Source organism: Ochotona princeps, chromosome 8, assembly GCF_030435755.1.
Source record: "Ochotona princeps isolate mOchPri1 chromosome 8, mOchPri1.hap1, whole genome shotgun sequence".
Classification (NCBI taxonomy): domain Eukaryota; kingdom Metazoa; phylum Chordata; class Mammalia; order Lagomorpha; family Ochotonidae; genus Ochotona; species Ochotona princeps.
The window spans coordinates 43,646,285-43,669,307 of NC_080839.1; the positions used below are offsets into that span (position 1 = coordinate 43,646,285).

General features: G+C 43.9%; 1 protein-coding gene across 1 annotated transcript in view; it reads left to right on the plus strand.

Moving 5' to 3' along the window:
- ANTXR1 (ANTXR cell adhesion molecule 1) overlaps positions 1-22,336 on the plus strand; it is a 194,909-nt gene extending 172,573 nt beyond the window's left edge. The window contains exon 18 of the mRNA XM_058667911.1: positions 18,614-22,336. Coding sequence (XP_058523894.1) covers positions 18,614-18,874 — 261 coding nt within the window. The 3' untranslated portion in view covers positions 18,875-22,336. The remainder of the gene's footprint in view (positions 1-18,613) is intronic.
- Positions 22,337-23,023: the final 687 nt, after the last annotated feature.

Here is a 23,023-nt window from a genome sequence, read left to right on the forward strand (position 1 = left end):
AAATCGAAGATTGCCTTCCCTCTATATCTCTTTCTTCCTTTCTGGCAAGGGAAAAAAATAATATTTCCTTAAAGACTTCTTTGTGCCCACATCTCATATAAATGCCTGGTTTGAAATTCTAGTTCTGCTACCAATTCCAGCTTTTTGCTACTGTGCCCCTTGAGCAAGTGATGGCTCAAAGTAGATACATGTGGGTCTTTATTTCTTGTGCAATTTTGCAATACTTGCATTTCCTGTCAGCACAAGTTCAATTTGCTTCTTATAGTTAATACATGTGGCAAATTGGATGTTCCCTGGTGGATTGTGAAAACAGAGCCTGTTGTCTGCTTTCTGGACAAAGGTGGTTGCAAATCCCTCCTAACCAACCACGAGAGAAGAGACTGAGCAGCTGCCCACTGGAGATTCCTTCATGCCAATAATCTGCCTGGTGTCAGAGTTGCTTTTAGACTCTAAGGAGACCATCATCACTAGGAATACTGTTCATATGAACCAGCTTAATAAGACAAAATCTATTAAATATCATTGAAGTAATAGAGAATGGATGAAGTGCCCCCAAAAAGGTATCCACAGAATGAATTTCTAAGCTGAAAGGAGGAATCACATGGAAAGGGTGTTCTTTTGCCCAAGTGTGAGGCTCTTCAATGACGCTACACGTTTACACCAGCTGTTGTTGATCAGAAGCTGTTAAGGGACGGCACTCCATTTCCCCATGGTCTCCTTGGCAGTTGGGATGTAGTCCTCAGTGCTCATACTGATAGTCCTTGGTAAGGATCTGGGACTCTTCAGGGTTGGGATACAAGCCTCCTCCTGTCCTCCTGCTCCACTCCCTCTGCTCTATGCATATGACCTCCTGTTAAGAGGTGGAACACTCTCATTTTACAAGGTCTGAGGTCCTGGGGTATGGGCAGTAAAAAGGAATATCCCAAGGCAAGGGGACATTTGTGAAACAAAAAGCAGAGTAGACCAGAAGAGAGTAACTGCACACTGCAGCCCCTAAGATCCCCTTCCAACTTCATAAAGGAGTTCACCAACCCCCAGGTAGCTTGTTTACTGACCACCTAGCAAGTAGCCTGTTGCTATTCCAATTTTCAATCGAATAATATGATGTCCCTGTCTTCAAAGAAAGAAAGCTAGAACACATGAAAGGACCCAGAGAATCATGAGAGCCAGAAAGAGACCAGTGAGTCTTGCCACTGCTAGATACTTTGTGCTGATTTGCAATCATATCACTTCACAGCTAAATCTCTGGGTAAATCTAAGTGAGTTAAGGATTATTGAGTCTGCCCATGTTGCCTCACAATGGCATTCCTCTGTCCCATCCCAGGTTCCCCTCTCAGCCTCAAGGATCCTTTGCTGGAGATGGAATGGGGGGAGGGGGAGGAGTCAGAGCCGTTAGCATCAGCATGGGGAATGGGCCAAACCACTTGCATCCCCAACACTGGCAGGGTCTTAGGACACTCAGCATGAGGTCATTTTTCTCTTCCCTAGACTGTCTTGACTCATGGGGTTTATTTGGGTTCTTTGCCTGAACTCACTCCAGAGCTGAAATTTGTGTGCAGCTTCTTGGATCCAATCAGGAGAGACCCTTTAGGGACCCTATGCCTATCTTCTGGATCAGGGCCTGGCAAAAAAAAAAAAAAAAAATCAGGAAAGGACATGAAGCCAACAGGATGGAGAGACGAGAGAAAAGTCAGGCTAGTCATTTTGGAAGATCTCATCCATCCATGGAGAGCCAGTGATGGAGAAGTGCACACTGAAATCCAGTGTAGCCCCTGAGGAGGCTGAGAAGAAACATAGCATCCGAGACCTGTCTGGGCAACCAGGTGGCTTTTTGCTGCTTTGCTGTGGTGGTGAGCCCTGCTGGGGGAAAGCCTTGTGTAACCAGGGCTGACCACTTGAGTTGACAGGAAGGGAGCATCTGATACTGCTCATGGTGTCTCTGGGTAACGCTCTCTGCCCAATCGCTTTTGATATTAAAATTCAGTGGTAATTAGCAGCACCCTTTATTTCTAAGTGAGGAACTGGGTTCCCCAAAAGCCTTACAGTATTTTAGACCCTGCCTCTTTCCAATGAATTTAAGGTAGAATCTTTCTTCCTAACCATCCTCTTGCAGTTTCACTACATCTAAGGCTAACGAACTCTGTTTTCCCAGATCATAAGGGTTGAAGCATTGCCTGGCCTGGGGGGAGATATCACAAATCCCAGATCAGCCTAGGCTGAATTAGTGAACTGTTTCCTGCACCATGGCAAGGACGCATCTTGGTTCTGGGTCATGCTGTCACCTCAGGTCCAACTCCACATGGCTTCATGATTAGCAAGACTGTTGGGGCCCAAAGGAGGCCTGAAAGCAATTTTGAGGTTGGATAACTTAAATTAATGCTTTTTACTCCTAAATGAGTCCCAGATTTTGAGCACCATAAATTTTCCATTTCTCTGCCTGACCAGTCACGCGCTTCAGCCATGATGTTTCAGGGCTCCGACTGCTGCCTCTCCCAGATTTCTGTCTGAGCTCCTTGCCATGGGTGGGGCCTCAGCAGTCCTTACCTGCAAAGCCGACAGAAACACCAAGGCACTCCTCTGAGCCAGCAGGGCATGGATTGCCTATTGGGGTTCAAGTGGGCATGGGTAAAATTAGGAAAGGAATCTGAAGCTCCATCTGTTCCCAGTAAACCACTCCAAGAGCCTACTCCAGTAGCCCCCGGGCCACTGCTTTAAAATAGAACACTGTCTTCAGGAACTTCCTTTCTCAAGTCTTACTATTTTGGTGAGGTTCATAAATTTAGCAGAAGGTCAAAGAAATGCAGGTTTAAACAGGGTAGAATGGTCTTCTTTCCTTCCATCTAGTCCCCTGGGCTAAGCTGTCTACAATCATCAGCATGGTGGTTTTGTGCTGTCAAGGCCCCGGCTCCTCTTCCCCTCTGGAGTGGTACCCTTGTGTGCAGGGTTGAAAATAAAAAAAGGAGAGAATGTTCCTTCCTTTTAAAGCACAGCGTATGCTCCCATCCAGTTGGCCAATGTGGTCACATGGCCACTCAGTGTACAAGCAGCCACACTCACCTACAATTTGTGCTCCATACTGGGTCAGGTCTTTCATTATCATTAATGCCTCTTGATCCAGTTTATACAAGCAAGGCTGAGCGATGTGGTCATTACCAGAAGGGCATGCGCCCGGTGATGCTCAGGGAGTTTCAGCATTGAAGGAAGAAAGTACAAATGGTTGTAGAAGACCCTTATCTGTCTCTCCCCTGTGTGTTTTTATACCTTCAAAAGATAGACCCTGTTAAGATACAAACTAGTATGGGGAACCCAGTTTATGGATGAGATCAGACCTTTGCCATTTCAAAGGCATGGAGAAGGAGGGTAAGGAAGAGACACACAGGCTAGCAAGTTCTGAGTGCTTCTGAGACATAGAGGTGTGAAGAACAAGGAAGTGTTGGGACCCAAAACCATTCTCAATTGTCTAATAGCCACAGTGGCCAGCTCTGTGAATCAGCTGTGCTCCTCCATTCCTTCTGCCCTAGATTCATCAGAAAACCTGTTAAAAGAAATAGCATAGAGCTTAAACAGACCTAGACTTGAATCTCCACACCACCACCCCCTTGACAGAAAGACCCTGGGGTATACAGGGAAAGATACCATGTTAGCCCTTCTGAGTTCACTTTTATATTTTTAAGTTGGGACAATAATATTCCCCAAGAGTGCTGTTAGGAGATGTAGTTACACCAGGCCTGACCCAGTGTAAGCACTCAGGGAGGGACAGATGTGATGAGAAACTTCACTTTCTGACAAGTCTCTGGTGTCTCATATGAGTCCCTGTGGTTAGGGAGCATGACCAGTGAGACAAGGTCGCAGGGTAGGCAAGCGAGGATTGTATGACACACTGAGACCCTGGTAGACACATATCCTTTAGGGTGTATATCTGCCCAGGTTACCATAACCAAAACACTATGGACCAGACGATTTCAACAACAGCCATGTATTGCCTCAAGCTCTGGAGGCTGGGAATCCAAGAGCAGGATGCTGGCATGGCTAAGTTCCCATGGGGAGGCCAGGTCGTGTGCTCACATGACCTTTCCCCATGCACCAGTGATGAAGAAGAAAGCAAGCCTTCTGGTGTCTTTTCTTTGAAGAACACTAATCCCATGATGACCCTCCCGGCCTCCTCACTTCTTAGCCTCATCTAACCCTTTGTTGCCTTCCTTTGATCTCTGTGTACCACCCATCAGGGACTTGGGCTTCAAATGTCTCGATTTGGAGGAATACCCACATTCAGTCTGTAAGATTGCCACTACTGTCATCCACACAGAAGTCCCAAAAGCAAAGCAGATCCTTTTTATTTTAATGACTGTTACCTCCATTGGGGAAAGCACCATGATACTATAGGCACGGAGAAAACACTCCTCCTGAGGGCAGCATTCTTCACTTTGTATAGAAAGAGAAAACAAGTTTCCCCTGCATGAGCTTGCACATGCGGAGTGGGGTGAGGTCTGAGTTCTGCACCAGATGGGTAAGAAATTTCAGAATTAGGCATTTTTATATCCAAGTTAAATAATGCTCTCGGCCAAGTAATCTCAGTCGGTTTATCTCTTGGCTCCAATTTTTGAAGGCAAATACCCCCAGCATAAATAAAACAATAAATAGAAAACTTACCCTAATGGTGGTTCTAAGGAAAGTTATTTAACCGGAGACACAGTGAGGACAGGAAAAACATCCTCCACACTGTTAACAGGAAAAGACAGAACAAGAGAGGGAAGCCTGAACAAAACTGGCTTACCCTGGGTCAGACTTGTCCTCACTTTGCATGGTCATGCCACCGTGGGGTTATTTTAATCTTAGAAAAGTGCATTAAAGCAATTGTGTTAGTGAAACTCATCCAAAATATCAATGAAAACCAGGCTCTTTGGAGAAGTGCTTGCTGCACTGCATGGCAGAACCCATGCAATATGCACACTGGACTTGATGCCACCAAGGAGGAAAATATGATCATTTCCAAAATCTGGCTTTTAGACAAGCAAAGCTGAACAGTATTGAGGGTGTGCCACACTGGGTCACCACTCAGCACCATTAAATCTTCTAGAACAAATAACTACCATGAACTCACTCCCCCTCGAAGTATAGCTTCAGTGTCATCTCTGCAATGAGTCTTTGAACAAAATCCGGTGACCCTTCAACCTCAACTCACACTGGTGGCATGAGAGCAGGTGACAAAATATCATAGACCCAGTGTGGGAAGAGGCAAAACCTTCTCCATATTGTAACATTTTTCCAATCCTCGGGCTCATACATTTCAAAATAAAAAGTGCAGGGTAATATAAAGAGAATAGACAAAGGAATTTGAGAGGTGATCTTTGAAATTATAGTTTTCTTCTCCCCCAGTGATTCTAGCCTGCCCCTGAATACCTTGGGTTCTAGTGCTGTAAAGCTCTAGCCAGTCTGTGAGTGAGAGCTAAGAGGAGAGCATAGATCTGGATCCTTGGCAGCACCTTCAGGAAGGGTGCAAACTAAAATACAAATAACGGGGATGGGGGGACCCACAACTCCTGTACTAGGCTTCCACAAACCCTGAATGAGTAGGCAGAGGAGGTATGAACAATGTGCTTCAGCATTGTTTTGGAACACATCTCTCCCAGGTATAGTGATTCTGCCCACAGTTTGCTATCTTTTCTTACAATTCAGGGTTTCTCATGAAGCAGACAGTGGTTGGGCCTAGAGCCATGGGAAAGTGGATTTGGCTAAACAACCAAAAGGATGTGTCGGTTGTTTGCCCCTCAGTGATTCTAGTGGCCTCTTCTCTATGAAGAATGACTTCTTACATGAAGGTTCAGAGCACCAAAAACAGGAAGCAGAAGCTGTGGGACCTCTTAGGGTCCAGCTAAAACTACTACAACTTCCATATATTCCATTACTCAAATGGTCACAAGCCAACACAGACAGAAGGGAGATGAGGCCAGACCCCTTCTCTCCAGGGGAGTGGAGATGCCTGTGGGAGGGAGGAACTGATGGCAGCCATCTTTACAAACCAGCTGTCACCTCCACACACAGGAAGTGAATTCCCTCTGTGCAGGTGGTCCTGAGAGAAGCTCCCCACCCTCTTTCCCCCACAAGCCCCAACCCAGTCATACCACACTACTCTTGGGTGGGCCCACATCTGCAGTAGCGGAGTAAAATATGATTGGGTGAAATATTGGAAAAAAGAAAAATTTAGTAAACCCACACTGCCTTTAGATTTCAAAAGATAAATAGAAGATATAGAAGCCTTGAAAAATCAAAATTGATTAATGGGTATTTATGTGGCAAAACTCTTCAAATAAAGAATATATATTATTTTCTAAATTCGTAAAAAAAAAAAAAGAAGAAAAAGAAAAAGAAAAAACAAATGACTACAGCATAGACCACAAAGAAAACTTGAAAAAGAAAAGAAAGTATAATTTCATAGGCCACATTTTCTTCCACCATACCACACACACAGAGACCAAAACAAAACAAAAAGTTTGGATGTTAGCAATCATGGATTAAGCTCTTTAAAAAAAAAGCCTGAAATTTTTAAAACACTGATAAATTACTGTTGGATCTGGAGTTCTAGAAAATGCTGACAGTTGGGACAACACCAAAATAACTTCTTGAGATTTTTTTAAGAATCACACACTTACTGTCAGTAAGCAAGAAAAAACAGACAAACAACAGTTAAAACTTAGCAAATAACAGCAGATAAATCTACAGAACATGAAAATAAGGGAATCTATGAATTAAGAACAAACCAGTGAAAACAAAATGAAATTCATGGAACTGAGAGATGTCTTTAACCATTATTATTGATTAACATAATAAACATTTCTTAAAATTGTGACATCACTTTTTCAAATTTTTATTTCTATTGCTTATTCATTTATTTGATAGACAAAAAAGATACAGAAAAGAAACTAAGCACTTACTAGCTCACTCCTTTTTTTCAAATGAAGTTATCTTTATTATTATTATTTTCATTTTATGATACAGTTCCATAGAGCCTGGGATTTTCCTTACTCCCTCCTCAAGTCCCCTCCTCCTCCTGACACTTGAGTTCCCCTATATTATTACTATTCTATAGTTCTTCATAGACAGTCATACATCCATCATTGTGGGCATGGACAATGGCAGAGAGTCCTAGTTCACTCCTTTTAATGCCGCCCACAGCTGGAAGCAAAGGTGGGTGCTGCAAACTCAACCTGTGTCTCCCATGTAAGTCGTCACATCCTACCTTCCTACAGTAGCAGAAAGCAGGAGTCAAGAGCAGGGGTGAGACTCAAAGCCAGGCACTCATACATAGATCCCAAGCATTCTAAACAGCTTCTTTATGACTCGGACAGACACATGACCCTAGGAACAGATTTTTAACACCAGACTGTGGAGAAGGTCTTATTTAAAAATGCAAATATTTCCTTGAATGCCCTATTTATGAAGAAGGAAACATAATTATAAGAAGTTGTAACTTCCTTTCCCGTATCTAATTAATGAATTGCATTGTTCTGAATAATCAAGTGGGAAGGAGCAGATGAGAATGATATAAATTATCTTGAAAAAGAAAAAAAAAATACAGACAGAAAACCATTATCAAAATATGTGGTGAAACAATAACTGAAATTAAACAGATACATCGCAGAGAGTACAGAATAAATGATAAAGTTAATGAACATTTACCATATGCTCAGGGTGACATCTCATCAGTTGGAAGGGTCGTTGTTTGCCCAGCAATGAAGTCACTGGCTCATATGCCAATATCTTATATCAGGCGGCTGGATTCAGCATTCACTTCCTCTTCTGACTCCGATTTCCCCCCGATGCCCTGGAGGACAGTAGGTGATGACCCAGCAGTTGATTGGATCTCTGCTATCCTTGTGGGAGACCTGGATTGAGTTCCTAGCTGTTGGTTTGGGATTCACTTTCTCTCTTGCCCTCCCTCCCTTCCCTTCTCTCTCTCTCTTAATTTTAAAATCAGTGGAAGGTGGTAGGGTGTTTAGCAAATGGCATTCGCACAGTTGGCCAGCCATTTAGAAAAAAAGAGCAAATACATCGGAACTTGTACTTCACACCTTATGCTAAAATATATTCAAGATAAGTTAATGCTTCCTGACAATTTTTATGTGCCAGAAACTACTCAAACTTATTTTTAATTTCAATGGATCTCACCATAATCCCACAAGAGAGAACAAATTGTTTTCCTCCCTTTTAGATAAAGGACACAGAGAAAGATGAATTTTAGTTTGTCCAAGTTAACACACCAAGTTACAGAACCAGATTTTGAATCCTGGTTGTTTGGCTCTACAACTCACCTTCTATGAATATAAAAAATGGAAATTATAAAATAACTGTAGGTGCAAAGATGGAGGGAGGGAGGTGTGTGGAGCAGTACGTAAGTGACCACATGGAACAGTTACATCCCATTATCAGAGGAACTGACTCCAGTGCCGGCTGCTCTGCCTCCTACCCAACTCCCTGCTAATACATGCCCTCCTGATGCAGCAGGTGATAGCTCAGCTTCCATGGGGGAGACTCGGGTTGAATTCTTGGCTCTTGTTTTCAGTCTGGCTGTTGTGAGAGTGAATCAGTCTAGCATTTGGAGAGTGAAACCAGTGAACCACAATATGGAAGAATTTTATCTATATCTATATCTATCTATGCCTGTTTCAAATAAAAAATGAAAACAAAAAAAATGTTGATTAACAGGGCCAGTGTGGTACAGTAAGTTAAGCTGTGACACAACTGCATCCCGTAATGGTCCCAGTTCCAGTTCCTGCTGTACTACTTCCAACCCAGCTTCCTGCTGATATGCTTGGGAAAGCAACAGAAGATAACCCAAGTACTTGAGACCATCACCCCACCCCATGGGAGACCCAGATGGAGTTCCAGGCACTTGGCTTCAGCCTGGCCCAGCACTACCTGTTGCAGCCATCTAGGGAGTGAATAATTGATTGGAGATTCTTCTCTCTCTCTCTCTACTTCCTTCTCTGTCTATAACTCTGTTTTTCAAATAACATAAAACTTTTTTAAAAAGTAACTAGGGAAAATGGCAAAGGGCTTTCTAATATATATGGAAAAACAGATCCTATAATGGATATAATTGGCTACTCACATTTTTAAAAATCTCCTGTACATTAACAAGAACATAAGTAAAATTAGAAGGTAAATAAAAAATCAAAGGAATAGCTTACATTTAAAGGTTACAGATGACTCTATAAAGCATTGTTGTAAATCAATAAGAAAAGCTCAGAACTTCAGTAGAAAAATGGGGAAAGGGTGTGAGCAGGCAAGTCTTAATCAAGGAGAGTAGGAAAGGACTCATATGTTTACACAGAAAACTGGCTCATCTCATAAGTCATAAAACAACAAACATGTAAACGATGATGCACTTCCTTCCCACAAATGGCAAAAAAATTTAATTGTAAAAGTCAAGTTGAAAGTATAAAAAAAACAGAAGGACTCATGAAAAAATATTGGAACTACAAATGAACATTTTTTTCTGAAAGATAATTGGACAATGTAGGAGGTGATTTAAAGTTTGCAGAAATGGAATAAAAAGACAAATACTCTAATCCAAGTGTTTCTAAATCCATGCTTTTTTCATAATATAAGTTTTCCATAATTTTCCTATAACATATATTTTCTGTGAACTTTTTAAGACCACTTTTATTACTTTTTATTGCATGAACTTCAACCCAGATATTCTACTCCCCTTTCTTTTCTATTGATGGGTAGATGAAATATTTATGTCTGAGTAAGTTCTATCACAGTGTTATTTATACTAGAGACAAAACAAATAGGCTCTCAGTGCACAACAGTGAAAAACTTACAAACTGCCTTTGGGGCTGCCAAGTGAGAGTTTCTGCAGCCATTGAAAATGGCAGGGGAGAAATGGTTACAGTGAACTTTTTAAACTTTCATACAAGATGATCCTGTTTTCAGAAATACACATGCTAATGTGGTATGTGTGTCCTCTGAAAAGCTAAACACACATGCTACTCTTGAGTGCTGTAATGTTAAATTCCTCTCCCTTCCTCTTCTTCCTCCTTCCTTTATGCATTTTCCAAATTTTCAATGAAGAAAACAGATGCTTCCAATAAAAGTGGGTTTATATTGTTAAGTCATTGTGTTCTGATGAAAAACGGGGCTTTTATTGTTCAGTCAGTCATATCTCAGTAATGAACCTGGACAAACTTGATGTTTACATGTGTCTTGCTAAAGATACACCGTTTTTATTTCTGCCTCTCCCTTTATTTTTTTTTTTTTTTAATTCTGATTTCCTCGTGTTACCAAATATTTCCTCTGGGCTTTCATCTTACCCTTGCTTTTGGCGTCCAAGGACATTATTATGGAGAATATGCCAGCGTGTGTCAGCAAAATGAATCAACCGAGAGAGTTGACCTTGGATTCTTTTCTCAAGTAGCACATAAAAAGCAGCCTGTATTGGGAGACTTATGGGTAGGGCAAGCAGGAGATGGGGGAAAGGGAGACCACTCCTAACACGTCCCTCTCTTTGCCCTGGCTCCACCTTTGGTAACAGCTGGCTGGTTCTGTGTCCCTTTGACTCTTTCATAGAAGTGGGCTTGTAGCATGCATGCTCTCTCTAGTGAAGTTCAAGTGTGGTGTCTTTATTTTAAAAGACTCAGGGGGCCAGCATGATAGCTCAATTAGCTAATCCTCCATCTATTAGTACCGGGAACCCATGTGGGCACTGGTTCATGTACTGGCTGTTCCACTTCCCTTCCCACTCCCTGTGTGTGGCCTGGAGGATCCTGCATCCACATGGAAGAAGCTCCTGGCTCCCGACTAGTTCAGCTATAGCTATTATGGTCATTTGTGGAGTGAACCAGTGGACAGAAGGTCTTTATTTCTCCTTCTCTGTAAATCTGCCTTTACAACAACAACAAACAACAAAAGATGAGTCAGGCTGAGGGGCAGACTTTAAAGAAATGGAGCAGCAGGGAGAATTGCAATGGAGGCAGCAGCTCCTGCTGAGAAATGTGGCTGTTACCATCTAGAAGGTGGCATGTGTATACACACTTGTCTGAACATACTTACACTTTTATGTTTGTGTGCGCAAATTTTACATGGAAACCAAAACACCAGCATAAAAAGGAGAGACCAAAAGCAACAAGACCAGTTTAATTGGTGGCCCAAGTTATAGAAGATGACAGACAGTGAGAATAGGGAGAAGTAAGTGGCGAGAAAAATTTTTAAGAAATGAAATCGGAATGCCCTAATCCCTGATTGGTAGTAAATGGCTTTCCTCAGTTGCGCCTTTTTAAAGGATTCTCTCTAGCTAAAGCAGCAGCCCTAAGTGTGCAACTGCCTGTCATGCACTGGCCCTTCTAATTCTCAAGAGTGAGAAACTGATTGGCCTAGGTCAAGTTAAATGTGCACCTCTGGTCCAATCAACTGTGGCCAATGTCAGATTCACAGATCACAAATACGATTGCTGCCATCTATCTATGAAATCCACAGACCACGTTCCATCTCCACCTCTAGATTATGTTCCTCATAAGAACAAGCACCTGAATACTGTCAGCAGCACCTTGTGAGAAATCTAGGACATAGGTGACAGTCAAAAACCATTTGTCAGACAGATGAATGCAGAAACAAATTGACAAGTGAAGAGAATCACAGACTAGGTAGGAGATGCCATTAAGTCATCCACCCCGCCCTCCAATTATACTCTGCTCATGAGCCTAATTCATCACGGGAGAACCAACTTCGGCAAAATTACTTCAATTACCTTCAGTACGTCACTGAGCCTTTGTGGTCTAACCCAAGAAACACCCCACCCTCCACCAACCCCTCACACACACGAGTGGTTTCAGTTATGAATTATGCTCTGAATTCCAAACAATGGAAACCTAATCCATTCGTAATTTCAGAAGTACCTACAGCTCTCCAAGCAAGACGATCTGTGACAGAAGTAGGCCGGAGAGGAAAGGTGTTTGTCCTAGGAAACTTGGCCTACGTGTAACACTTTTCCATCTGATTGTTTAGTGTTCTTCCGTGAAATCCAATTTCCCTAAATGACCTCTGTTCATAGGAAACTATTTGGTTTAATCTGTGGGAGCTATGGCATATTTTTAACCATCTCTGAAGGCCAGCTCCCTCTCCACTGAGCGTGCCTGATATGCAAACAGATGTTTCATAACACTCAGCACACATGAGCTCACCACTGGCAAGACAGTTGCACACCATCAGCCCACAACTCTTCTCACATCTCCCGCATGATCCCACAAACCCAAGTTCAGAATCTGCAGGCAAACTTGAATCCTTACCACATCATAGAAGAGCTGAGGGAAAGCCCACAATTTTGATTTCTCAATTTTTTAGTATTAAGAATAAACTAATGACCAACAGGAAAATATGCATCACAAACAGCTGAACTAAGGAGTACAAAAAGATGTGTAGTCTAACTGCTCCAAAAGAATTTAAAGTATCCAAGTAAAGAGTTCCAAAGTGACTTGAGTTTTGATGGCATCACATGAGATTGGGCTGCCATACCCTTGAACTAATCCAGTTACAGCATCAATTTTATTATGGGTGAAAATGCTGGACCCATAACCCCATTACACAGTGAAAGCATTAATGGCAAAGGGTTGCATGTGTCATCAAATGCACTTGAATTTTATTTTAAAGGTGTTGGGAGGAGTGGTATTGTAGAATAATAGGTTAAGCCACCTCTTGCAATGCCAACAACCTGTATAGGCACTGGTTTGTGTCCTGGCTGTTCCACTTATGATTCAGCTCCTTGTAACATATCTGGGAAAGCAGCAAAAGATGGCCCAAGTCCTTGGGACACTGCACTCAGGTGGAAGAGCCAGAGCAAGTTCCTGGTTTCTAGCTTGAGACCAGCCCAGTCCTGGCCACTGCAGTCATTTACGGAGTAATCCAACAGATAAAAATTTCCTTGTCTCTCTCTGTATTCTGCCTCTCAAATAAATAAAATAAACCTAGAAAAAAATTGGAGCCATTAAACAATTTTGAGATGTGAAGTGGATTCACTTATGTTCTGGAAAAATCTCTTGAAACGTCCATTAAGAGTTGGTGGATTCATGGGATGGAAGTCCAAATTCTGCCTTGCAGGATCCAAGGTCATCGGAACGACAACCAGGAGCCCTAAGAGGTCCGCAGAAACAGAAGAACAGTAAACTTCCTTCAGGACTAGGGAGAGGAGCTTTCTCTGGTCCTTGCCTGGTTCCGACTTTGGGTCCCCACCCTGTCTCACAATGACCATCAGGATCGCTCCAAAAACCCCTCAAAACAAACAAACAAGCAAACAAACAAACTAGAATAGATAGAGAACAACAAGGAAAGCTTAGAAACAGACAGGAAACGGTCAGCGGGGATGCACTTATAACTCACTGGGTGGAACACAAAGATGAGTTACTCCTCACTGGGGTATTGAAGATTTCTCTGCACATCCCTCCTAAACTGTTCACCTAAACTGTTGACATATGTCTTGTTAGAGTTATACAGTTAGACTACCTGAAAAACAGCCAGGTTCAGCAAAATCATGCTTCAACGCTATAAACTGCTAAATACTAAAATTAAAATAGACACGAGACAGCTGAATAGTAATCTATAGACATTTTAAGGTGTATAGAACCTGGTTGTATATAAACTAATAATTGAAATGTCAATGTAGAAGTCACAGGATGTGGTTCAGAACTTGCATCCTTTTCTTTTTCTCTTTCAACATATTGGTTACTCAATACCATGTCAAATAATTCCATAACGTTATAAACTGTTACTGATGTAATGTCGGGGCTTTTAATTGATTGGGATGATACTCTGCCAGCTCTACCTTCAGACCAGAGATGGTCTCCCCAAGAAACCGTTGAACTTATCTGGACAATAGGATGCTGGACTTTATGCTTGGTAAATGCTTGCAATGAGAGAATCTCAACTGAATTTGAACTGTGGTAATGCAACAAGCTGGAGGAATCTACCATGGGGGGGGGGGGTTTGGGGAGGGGTGGGGGGAATCCCAGTGCCTATAAAACTGTCACATAATGCAATGCAATCAATAAAAAGGAAAAAAAAGAGTTGGTGGATTATGGCTATGTGCTACATATATCTTGTGATACTATGTATAAGTCACTCAAGAAGTTATTTGTGCTCTTAGTGTTTATCCAGGATAATCCAATCAAAAGAGGATGAATTCCTGAAGCAAGCAGGGCTAGGTTTGAATACCACTCAACCACCATCTGGCTGAGTAGCTGGGGCCTCGTGTTGCTCTCTGTTTGGTGAAGACAGTGATTGTAGGCTCACGGGGCTTTGCTAAGAAGACTTTCAGACACAGCCAAGTCCCAACGGCATTTTCGAGCCTAGAAGGAAAACCAGCTAGCATCCTATTAAATCACCACTTTGATAGACACATTGTTGCATTTAATCCTCTGACTTAACCAGAGCATTGCATTGGTGATGTATGAACTGACATTCATACTTTGCAAATGAGGAAGCAGAGGTAAACTGAGGTCAACGCCAAATCTTGGATCTGAATCAAACTGCCAGAAAACAATATTGTAGAGCATTAAACTGGGTTACAAAGACCAGTGTTATGAAGTGAGAGGCTCCAATCATCCTAGCAACCTTTTAACCAAACACTGGTGGGGATTTGCTGGCATGTGTGACACTGAGAACATCTGGCCTTCCCATTATCCTCTCACAAGAAAAAAAAAATGATGTGTAAACTGATCTTTAGGCCAATTATATGGTCTAAGTGCTATGGTGTTTGTGTTGGCGCCTCTGGCTCCAGGTTGTAAGGACTTCATTTGGAGTCACACCCCTCTTATTGAGACCACCTGTCTTACTGTAAATTATACCAGGGATGTGCTTCTGCTGAATCTGAACCTTTGTTCAGAAAGATAAATATGTATAAGTGCATCCTCATCCCGCAGCATGTGCACAGCACTGTGGGAGGTCCACTAAGAAGTAAGCTTCTCTTCTGTGGCATCAGGAGGAGAAAGGGGCACAAAGGGCAGACCCTGGAGAAGGTTTTGGTCACAGCCAATGCTCTGCTTTTGTTATTGTGCTTGTTTAAAGATGTATTTATTTATTCTAAAGACAGAGTTACAGAGACAGAGAAAGATCTGCCTACTGGTTCACTCCCCAAATGGCCACATTGGCTGGAGTAGGGCCAGGTCAAAACCAGGTGTCTGGAACTCTGTCTGGGACTCCCACATTGAGGCAGGGTCCCAATCATTTGGGCCATCTTCCACTGCTTTCCCAAGCTCCCTAGCTGGATCAAAGTGCAGCAGCTGAGACTCAAATGGGCACTGATATAGGCTGGTGCCACATGTCAGCCTAACTGCACCACAATGCTATTTTTTCCTTATTGGCCAATCTTACTACAGAAACCAGGTATGGAGCACAGATTCTCTAGTCTACTGTTCACTCCGAGAGTGCTCAGTTAGGAGTGGAGACACCTGATTCCATGCCCAGTTGAACTTTCACCAGAAACAAGGTCATTCTCGCTCTGAGCATCTGTGTACCCAGATTCAGAGGCAACGTTGGACTCCACTGCATCTGCCAGGCACCATGGGCCATGCCTTATTTCATACTTTCACCAGAAACGATTGACTGAATCCCAAGATGCCTGTGAAAGACAGGTGGTGATGATTCCCATCCCACAGCACACTGGTGTGCCATCCTGGTGGCTGTGAGCTGGTCCCTTCCTCTCTGGGCTGCTTAGTAGAGATCTGAGCTCAGCCTAAAGTACCAAGGACCAAGGTGAGCCACAGCCCAGGGTTCTGGTGCTGTAAACTTGTGGATGGACCACTGAGGATGCCACAGGCCACAGAAAGTGGATCTTCTGGGACAGGCATGGCAGCCTAGTGGCTAAAGTCCTCACCTTACATGTGCCAGGATCCCATGTAGGCACTGGTTCACATCCTGGCTGCTCCACTTCCCATTCAGCTCCCTGTTTGTGGCACAGGAAAACAGTCATTGTGACCACTTGGGGAGTGAACCAGCAGGTGGAAAATCATTCTCTCCGACTTTCTCTCTGTAAATCTGACTTTCCAATAAAAATAGATAAATCTTTAAAAAAAAAAGAAAGAAAGAAAAGAAAAAGAAAAGTCGGGCTCCCTGGTCTTCCCCAAGTCCCCAGACTCCACTGCCTTCCTTCATTTCATCTTCAGCTGGCAAGTGTGAGAGGTCATATTCTATTTCACGGATTCTTTGAGACCTGTTTGGAAACATTCAAGAATCCTCCTATGGGTTTTAAATGGAGTCATGGGTAGAAAAAGGCTGAGAAATTCTGATTTTTGTCTATAGATAAGACAGCCTCTGAGAATGATAGTAGAGTCACAGTTGCGCGAAAGAAGCAAATGGGCTTCTGGATTAAATAGTCTCTTCTCTTGCCGCCCTCCCCCCGCCCTACTCTTTTCCACTTCTCCCACCACTCGCCCAGTGGCAAGCTTAAAAAGAGAGCTGAAACTGGATGGAGACCCAAACCCAAGCACCAGCAGCTCTTTCCCAGGCTCCTAACTTCCCTTCTTCTTTAAAGTAAATTCATATCCTGAGTCTCTTGGTCTGACTTAGCCTGTCTAGGAATGAAGGACAGAATAGGTGGTACAGTAAATCCTGACTCTGCGTTGTCATTACAGGAATTCATCACAGATGGTAATCATCAGGCCCTCACATCTTGAAGGAAAGAGCTTTATCCAGAGCCATAAATAAACTATAGCCATAGCTTAGATTTATAAAGCTATAAAAGAGGGTTGCTTGGACAACCAGGAATTCACAGTACTGAGTTGCAAAATCAACAGAACACCTAAACACTTGAACATGAGTTGAGTGTTCTATCCAAGCAGCAAGAGACCACGGTGACATTTCTGCAGAGAGTTGGATCCCAGAGTAAGGTTAAGTCCTGGTCAAATCTTCCAAAATGCAAACTCGGAGAACCTGATGCTCTTCCAGCTCAATGTGGCATTGTAATCCTTAAACTAACTGCAGGTCGGTCAAGCTTGGCCCTTCCCCATCCAGATTCTCTCTAATGCCTGTATCTTTGCAAATGAATTTTCAGTTCATTGTTAATGTTGCCCAAATCCCTATTATTCCCAAGTGGCTTCAAACAACTTCATCGTGTGTGACCCAGAGTATCATATGTGCAGAGCACTCCCATGAGGCTCTGAGATATGGGGCAGCAAAGCACAAAAGAAGGTCATGCCCTTCCAGAAGTTGGTCATCTGATCAGGGAGACAAGTCACTGATAGCTAGAAAGCTGCAGTATGCAGACTGCAATGTGCTGTGTAACCTGTAATTAGAGATGAACTCCAGGCTGCAAAGGATGTATACAGGCTGCAGGTGTTGTTCTTGGCCCGGAGCTAACTAGCCTTTAAATTCCAAACTCTCAACCTCTCCCCACTTCAAGTTATTCCCAAATGGTCTGGAAAGGAAAAGTCTGGGCTCTCTAGATGGGTCTGACCCAGGATGACCATGTTTCCTGGATCAAGAGGTCAGGAACTGTCCCACGCTGCTGCCTAAGCCATGTAGCTCCCAATCCTAGTGTTGGGTTTAAAAATGAGCTCAAGGACAGAGGGAAATGGCAGCCTCATGGAGGAGTGATTTTGCAGACATTGAGAATACACAATTGAGAGCAGTAAGATGCTCCCAGGCCTAGGGTAGCCAGGAGCCCGCAAAGTTGACACTCACTGGGGTGGAGGCCATGCACATGGCCATAACTTGCCTAGGTAAGGCTGAGGTGTCTCAAGGGAAAAGTAAGAGATGATCGCAACCAGGAAGGTAGGCATGCACAGTGGGAAAATGCCAGAACTGCCCTCCCTTCCAATGCAGGTGGGCCTGTTGAAGGCACAGAGGGTATGCCTGTGATGCTGGTAATCACAGTGCCATACAACAGGTGAGATGAGGCTGCCTGGAGCTGACTTTGGACTCTACACCTTGAGGAAGCTGCTGTGGGGTCCCCAGCTGTCAGCTCTGCCTTGACCAATCTGAGTCCCCAGCAATGGTGGGAGAAGAATTCAGGGTAGTGGACAATTCAGTGGTATAATATTCCCAGGTTGTATTTCTCGTTGACCTCTGGGTACCCAGACAGGCTCAGCAGCATCTGGGAGAAGAGGGACTCCCACATCAGAACAAGGGCAGGTTGAACTGTCTGTGAAAGAGCCAGGGAAAGACAAGGTCAGGAAGCAGAATGTGTAGCCCTGGGTATCTGTGTCTCTTCCACACCAGCTAACTCCTTAATTCACTGCCCAGTACCAATGACTCAGGGGGGATGGGGCAATTTCAAGTACACAGCCACACTGTGAGACAATTCTGGTGATCAACTCACTCTGCACCCTTGCATTACAGTAGAAAAGCTGACCTTCACTTTCGGCTGCCTCCAGGAGTGCCCCTGATACATTCCTTGTGTTTGTGAGACTTGGGGACACCTCCTCAAACAGCAGCAAGGAAAGCTGTGGACTCTGTGGGTCTCTGGGGCTCTGCAGCCCTAGGAGAGGGCTTTACCCTTTCTGAGCTTCAATTTCCCTGTCCCGTGATGGTTGTAAGCCGCAGCTCCCTCCACACTCTCCTCTGCCCACAGGCCTGCTGTGGTGGCCATGCCCAGCTCACGACTACCTCTCTGATTCTCTTCCAGGGGCGCTGCATCAACTTCACCAGAGTCAAGAACAACCAGCCGGTCAAGTACCCCCTCAACAATGCCTACCACAACACCTCACCACCTCCTGCCCCTATCTACACTCCCCCACCCCCTGCTCCGCACTGTCCTCCCCCACCTCCCAGTGCCCCAACCCCTCCCATCCCATCCCCACCTTCTAACCTTCCCCCTCCTCCCCAGGCTCCACCTCCCAACAGGGCCCCACCCCCTTCCCGCCCCCCTCCAAGACCTTCTGTCTAAACCCAAGCCCTGGGCTCTAGGCTCTCTCAGAAACTTTGGGGAGGAGGGGCCTTGGTGGCCTTAGAACAGTCTTTCCAGGTGGAGGTGAAGAGTGGTGACAAAGCCCACTGAATTCACACACTTTTTAAATCGGTTGACAATGTCAGTACACCAGCAATGGTGATCAGCGGAAAGCAACGAAATTTTGAATCGCCTGCGAGCAAATGATGAGGCAAATACAGTCACATTTATAGCCAGTCAGCCATCACCTCTAGAAGGTTCCAGAGACCATGAAACTGCCAAATGCTCCAGAAGGGATTGTGTCTCACAGAGACCTGGAAACAAAAACCTTTTTCAGAGGGGGAAATGGAGGAGTTGGGTAAGAAATAGCACTGTTGGGTTTCTAAACGCAGCCTTGCTTCCTCTGCTCCATCTCCTTCACCAAGGAATCCTCGCACCATCCCACCCCCCCCTCCAACCTCGTGCCACCCCAGAAGGTGGAAACTTGGGCCTTCAACTTTGGGAAAGCTTGAGGAGTCTAGTGTGGCAAGAAACTCAGCATCACATGGGAACCCAGGAGGGTGGGCTCCTGTGACCTGCAGATACATTAACTCACACGCCTTGTTGTGCTTCCGCTCTCTCCCCGTTTCCACACCAGGAGGGGAGCAGGTGTTTACAGATGGAAAAGGTATGTTGCTATGTTGATGTGCAAGTGCAAGCTGTTGTGTGCCATGACAGGAGAGTATTGAAGGGTGCATCAGACAGTCCCTCAAACCCACAGGCCAGCAGGAGCTAGAGCTAGAGGTTGTTGGCTCTGGCCAGACATGGTCCCCCAAATCAATGGACAGTGGCATTTGTTAAAGCACAACTTGTTCATGATTTATGTTAAAAACCAAGGTTTGTTTTCTGGAGACAAACTTGAGTTGATCATTAGTTAACATGGTACCACTGATTTTTTTTCTTTCTTGATGAAGTTGTGCACCAGCAACTTCTAAATAGCATTGAGACACAGCATAATAATCCAAGTATCCCCAGGTTCTTTAATTAACCTCAAAAGAAGCATTTGTGTGGATGCAACTGTATTTCTCCTTTGCTTTCCAACTTGCAGATAGCATTAGCTGTTAACTCAAAGGAGATACCACAATATGCACAACACAGAAATGCTCTGAAATTCCTACCTTGCTAGGACCACACCCATTTCTTAAGTGTCCCTGTGAGTCTATTGAGTTAATAAGCCCTGAAATCACTCGCTACACATTGAGCTTCATCACCAGAGGTCCTTGTTCAGGGCTCCTACACCAACTTGTTCAAAAGCATCTGCCCTACAGCATTCCACAGGTCCTAAAGCTCTTGTCCCAAACCTCTCACATTCTACGTCTTGTGGGAACAAAATAGAATATAAAGGCCAAACTTAGTGCTTTGGGCTATGGCCTCAGAAGATCCCTCCGGACTATATCAAACCATCTCATTCATGGGATATGAGTGTCTGGGGTGCATGCCCACGGCAGACACAGCAATCTGTCACAGCACTAATTCTTCTAGATCCTTCTCAGCTCACGACTGCCTATTCATTGCAACTGAGAGAGATGGGTCCTATTTTCCATCCCTACCATACAAAACAAAAGTAAACCATTGGCAAGGGGTAGTGGGGAAGCTCAAGGTCATAAAGCAACACTTCCCCACCTATACATTATACCCTACCCTCCCACGGTCCCTTCGAAGAATCCTCTGGCCTTCCAATAGCACAAAAATTGGAGATGGTTTCCAGGGCTTTGGAAAGCAACTTGCTCCCCTTCATCCAGCCCTACTGCATTGTCTATTTTTAGAGCACTAGGTTGCATCTTTAGTGTAACCCCCTTGTGGAGCAGGGGCCAGAGTGTCTCACCCACGGGTGGGGACATTACTGGGCCCCAGAAAACCATTCCATAGGAGAATGAGTTCCTCAGGCTCACAGTGTAGAGATGTTGAGCCCATGGCCACTGTTTTGACTGCTGGCAGTCCAAAACAGTCCTCCCCGTGCCACAGCCGGCCACATGACTGGGCAGCCCACAGAACACCCAAGCCAAGACCCTGACATGGCTCTGCACCCAGGTGGGTGAGCAGCATGCAACAGTCCCAGCCTCAACAGCCCTGTGCAGTTTCCAAGATTCTGTGCTGGCAATGTGTTTTGATTAACTAGGGAACTGCAACTATTCGGGAATGATGCTCTTTAAAAGGATTAGCAGGGTCTGTCCTTAAAACTGACTTATCATGTCACTCCTAGTCATGCAGAGCCCTAAAAAGGAGAAGCTTCTCCACATTGGATGAGCATGGCCATGTTTTTAGAGCAGGCTAAAGACAGGCAGAAAAATTCTCTGGCTGGTTCACAAAATCCATCAGTGTTTGTGTCATCCCCTGTAAAAGGCAGGAAATATACGGTTGTGACCAGAAAACTGCACGAAGTTCAATTTTCAACCCCTGTGTTATTGTCCTTATAAAGTTGTTTTTTAATAAAAGTCAACTTTTCGTTGTACATATTCGTATTCCATGTGTTAGATGGAAACATTTCTTATCCAGTGTGAATAAAAAGAAAAGTTGTAGTAAATTATTATAAAGCCAGTGATATTTCATGGCAGGTTATTCTACCAAGCTGTGCTTGTTGGTCCTTTCCATGACTGTATTGCTTTTCTAAATGTACAAATAGTTACTGGGACGACGAGACCCTTGTTTGCACAGCATTAACGAGAACTTTGATCAGCATGGAGGCAGTCCCCTCTCTTGACAGCCAGTTCACCGCTTCTTACCTGGAGCTTGGTACTCACTCCTGCAAAGATACATGGTCCCTCCTTTGCCAAGGTCAAGAACAGAACTGGTGCATATGGTCACTCACAGTCTTGGATACCTGGCCATGGGGGGTATCAAGCAAATACTGATATTTCATCATGATAATATGTTATGTTTGATGTCATATGCACTACAATCAAATACTGTGTCAGAAGGGGAAAAGTAAATCATGAAAAAACTGGAGAAATTCACAAGAGAATGAGCAACAGCTTCAGCCCAGTACCAACTCATTTAAAAAATAAAGTAATGCTGTGTAAAATGGGTTGAATTAATTCATGAACTATGTAAAGATATATGCCATGAAAAGCCTGTCAATACACAACGATGGGAATGGGATATTCTAGTCAACTGCCTTTTCTACTTGTCTGAGCTCTACTATATTATCATACTTGGGTAACCAATTTTTTAAAAATTAGAATACAATTTTTGAATACACTTAACGTGAAACTCTTCCTTTAACTCTTTTCTTCTGTCTGGAAAAAATCTGTGATAGTCACGGCTCTCTGGTGTCTCTGAATGGTTGTCCTGAGGGAAGAGTTGTCACTGTGCCATGCTGTAGGAGACTAGGCTGAACCTGTACAGTGGAAAACCCTGGAAGTTGCTTTTTTTAAAAAAATAATAATAATAATAAATTTCTAAAATCAACTATTTGGCTGGTCATGTGCGTGTTTGTCAAAAAATTTAAAATACACACTATTCACATATTTAACATCCTGGCCCTGGACCATGGCTCTTGCTTGTCCTGCGCAAGCAAGACTCAGATTATCCCGTGTCCTCCACTAATCTCTTAACTGCCTTGATTACTGCCACGTCTCCCTTAGCTGTCTGACATCCAAACCGTTCTTTGTTTCTAGTAACAGTTTTCAACTCTGAAAAAAGTGATTAGGGACTAATGACAAAGAACAGAGCAAGTGAGGCCAGAGAGACCCAGGACGCCATCCTTATCACTTAGGCCTGTTTGGCTGCCTCAACAGAAAGGTCACTTTGACTAACTGAATTCACAGCACAGTCCAGAGGTTGGAGTCACCCGCAGATTCCAGCAACGTGGCAGCTGGAGCTGCGATGACTCCTCTGCTGTCTACATGCCTCTCAAAAGCTTTACTCCTCCCAGCTGCTTCGGCTCAGCTCCCCTGATGTGCAGGTGGAGCAGCACCTCTGAGTTCCCACATGAATGTCTTTACAAAGCCTCATTAAACATTGAATTCATCTGAATTGAAATAAAATTGTTTGGAAACAAAATCACAACAGTTTGTTTTTTTATTTTCTTTTGTTCGGTTTCTCTCCAAGTTCCCATTAGCATCATTTTCCACAGCTTTGGGCACATGCCCATTTTCAAATGAGGTCCTT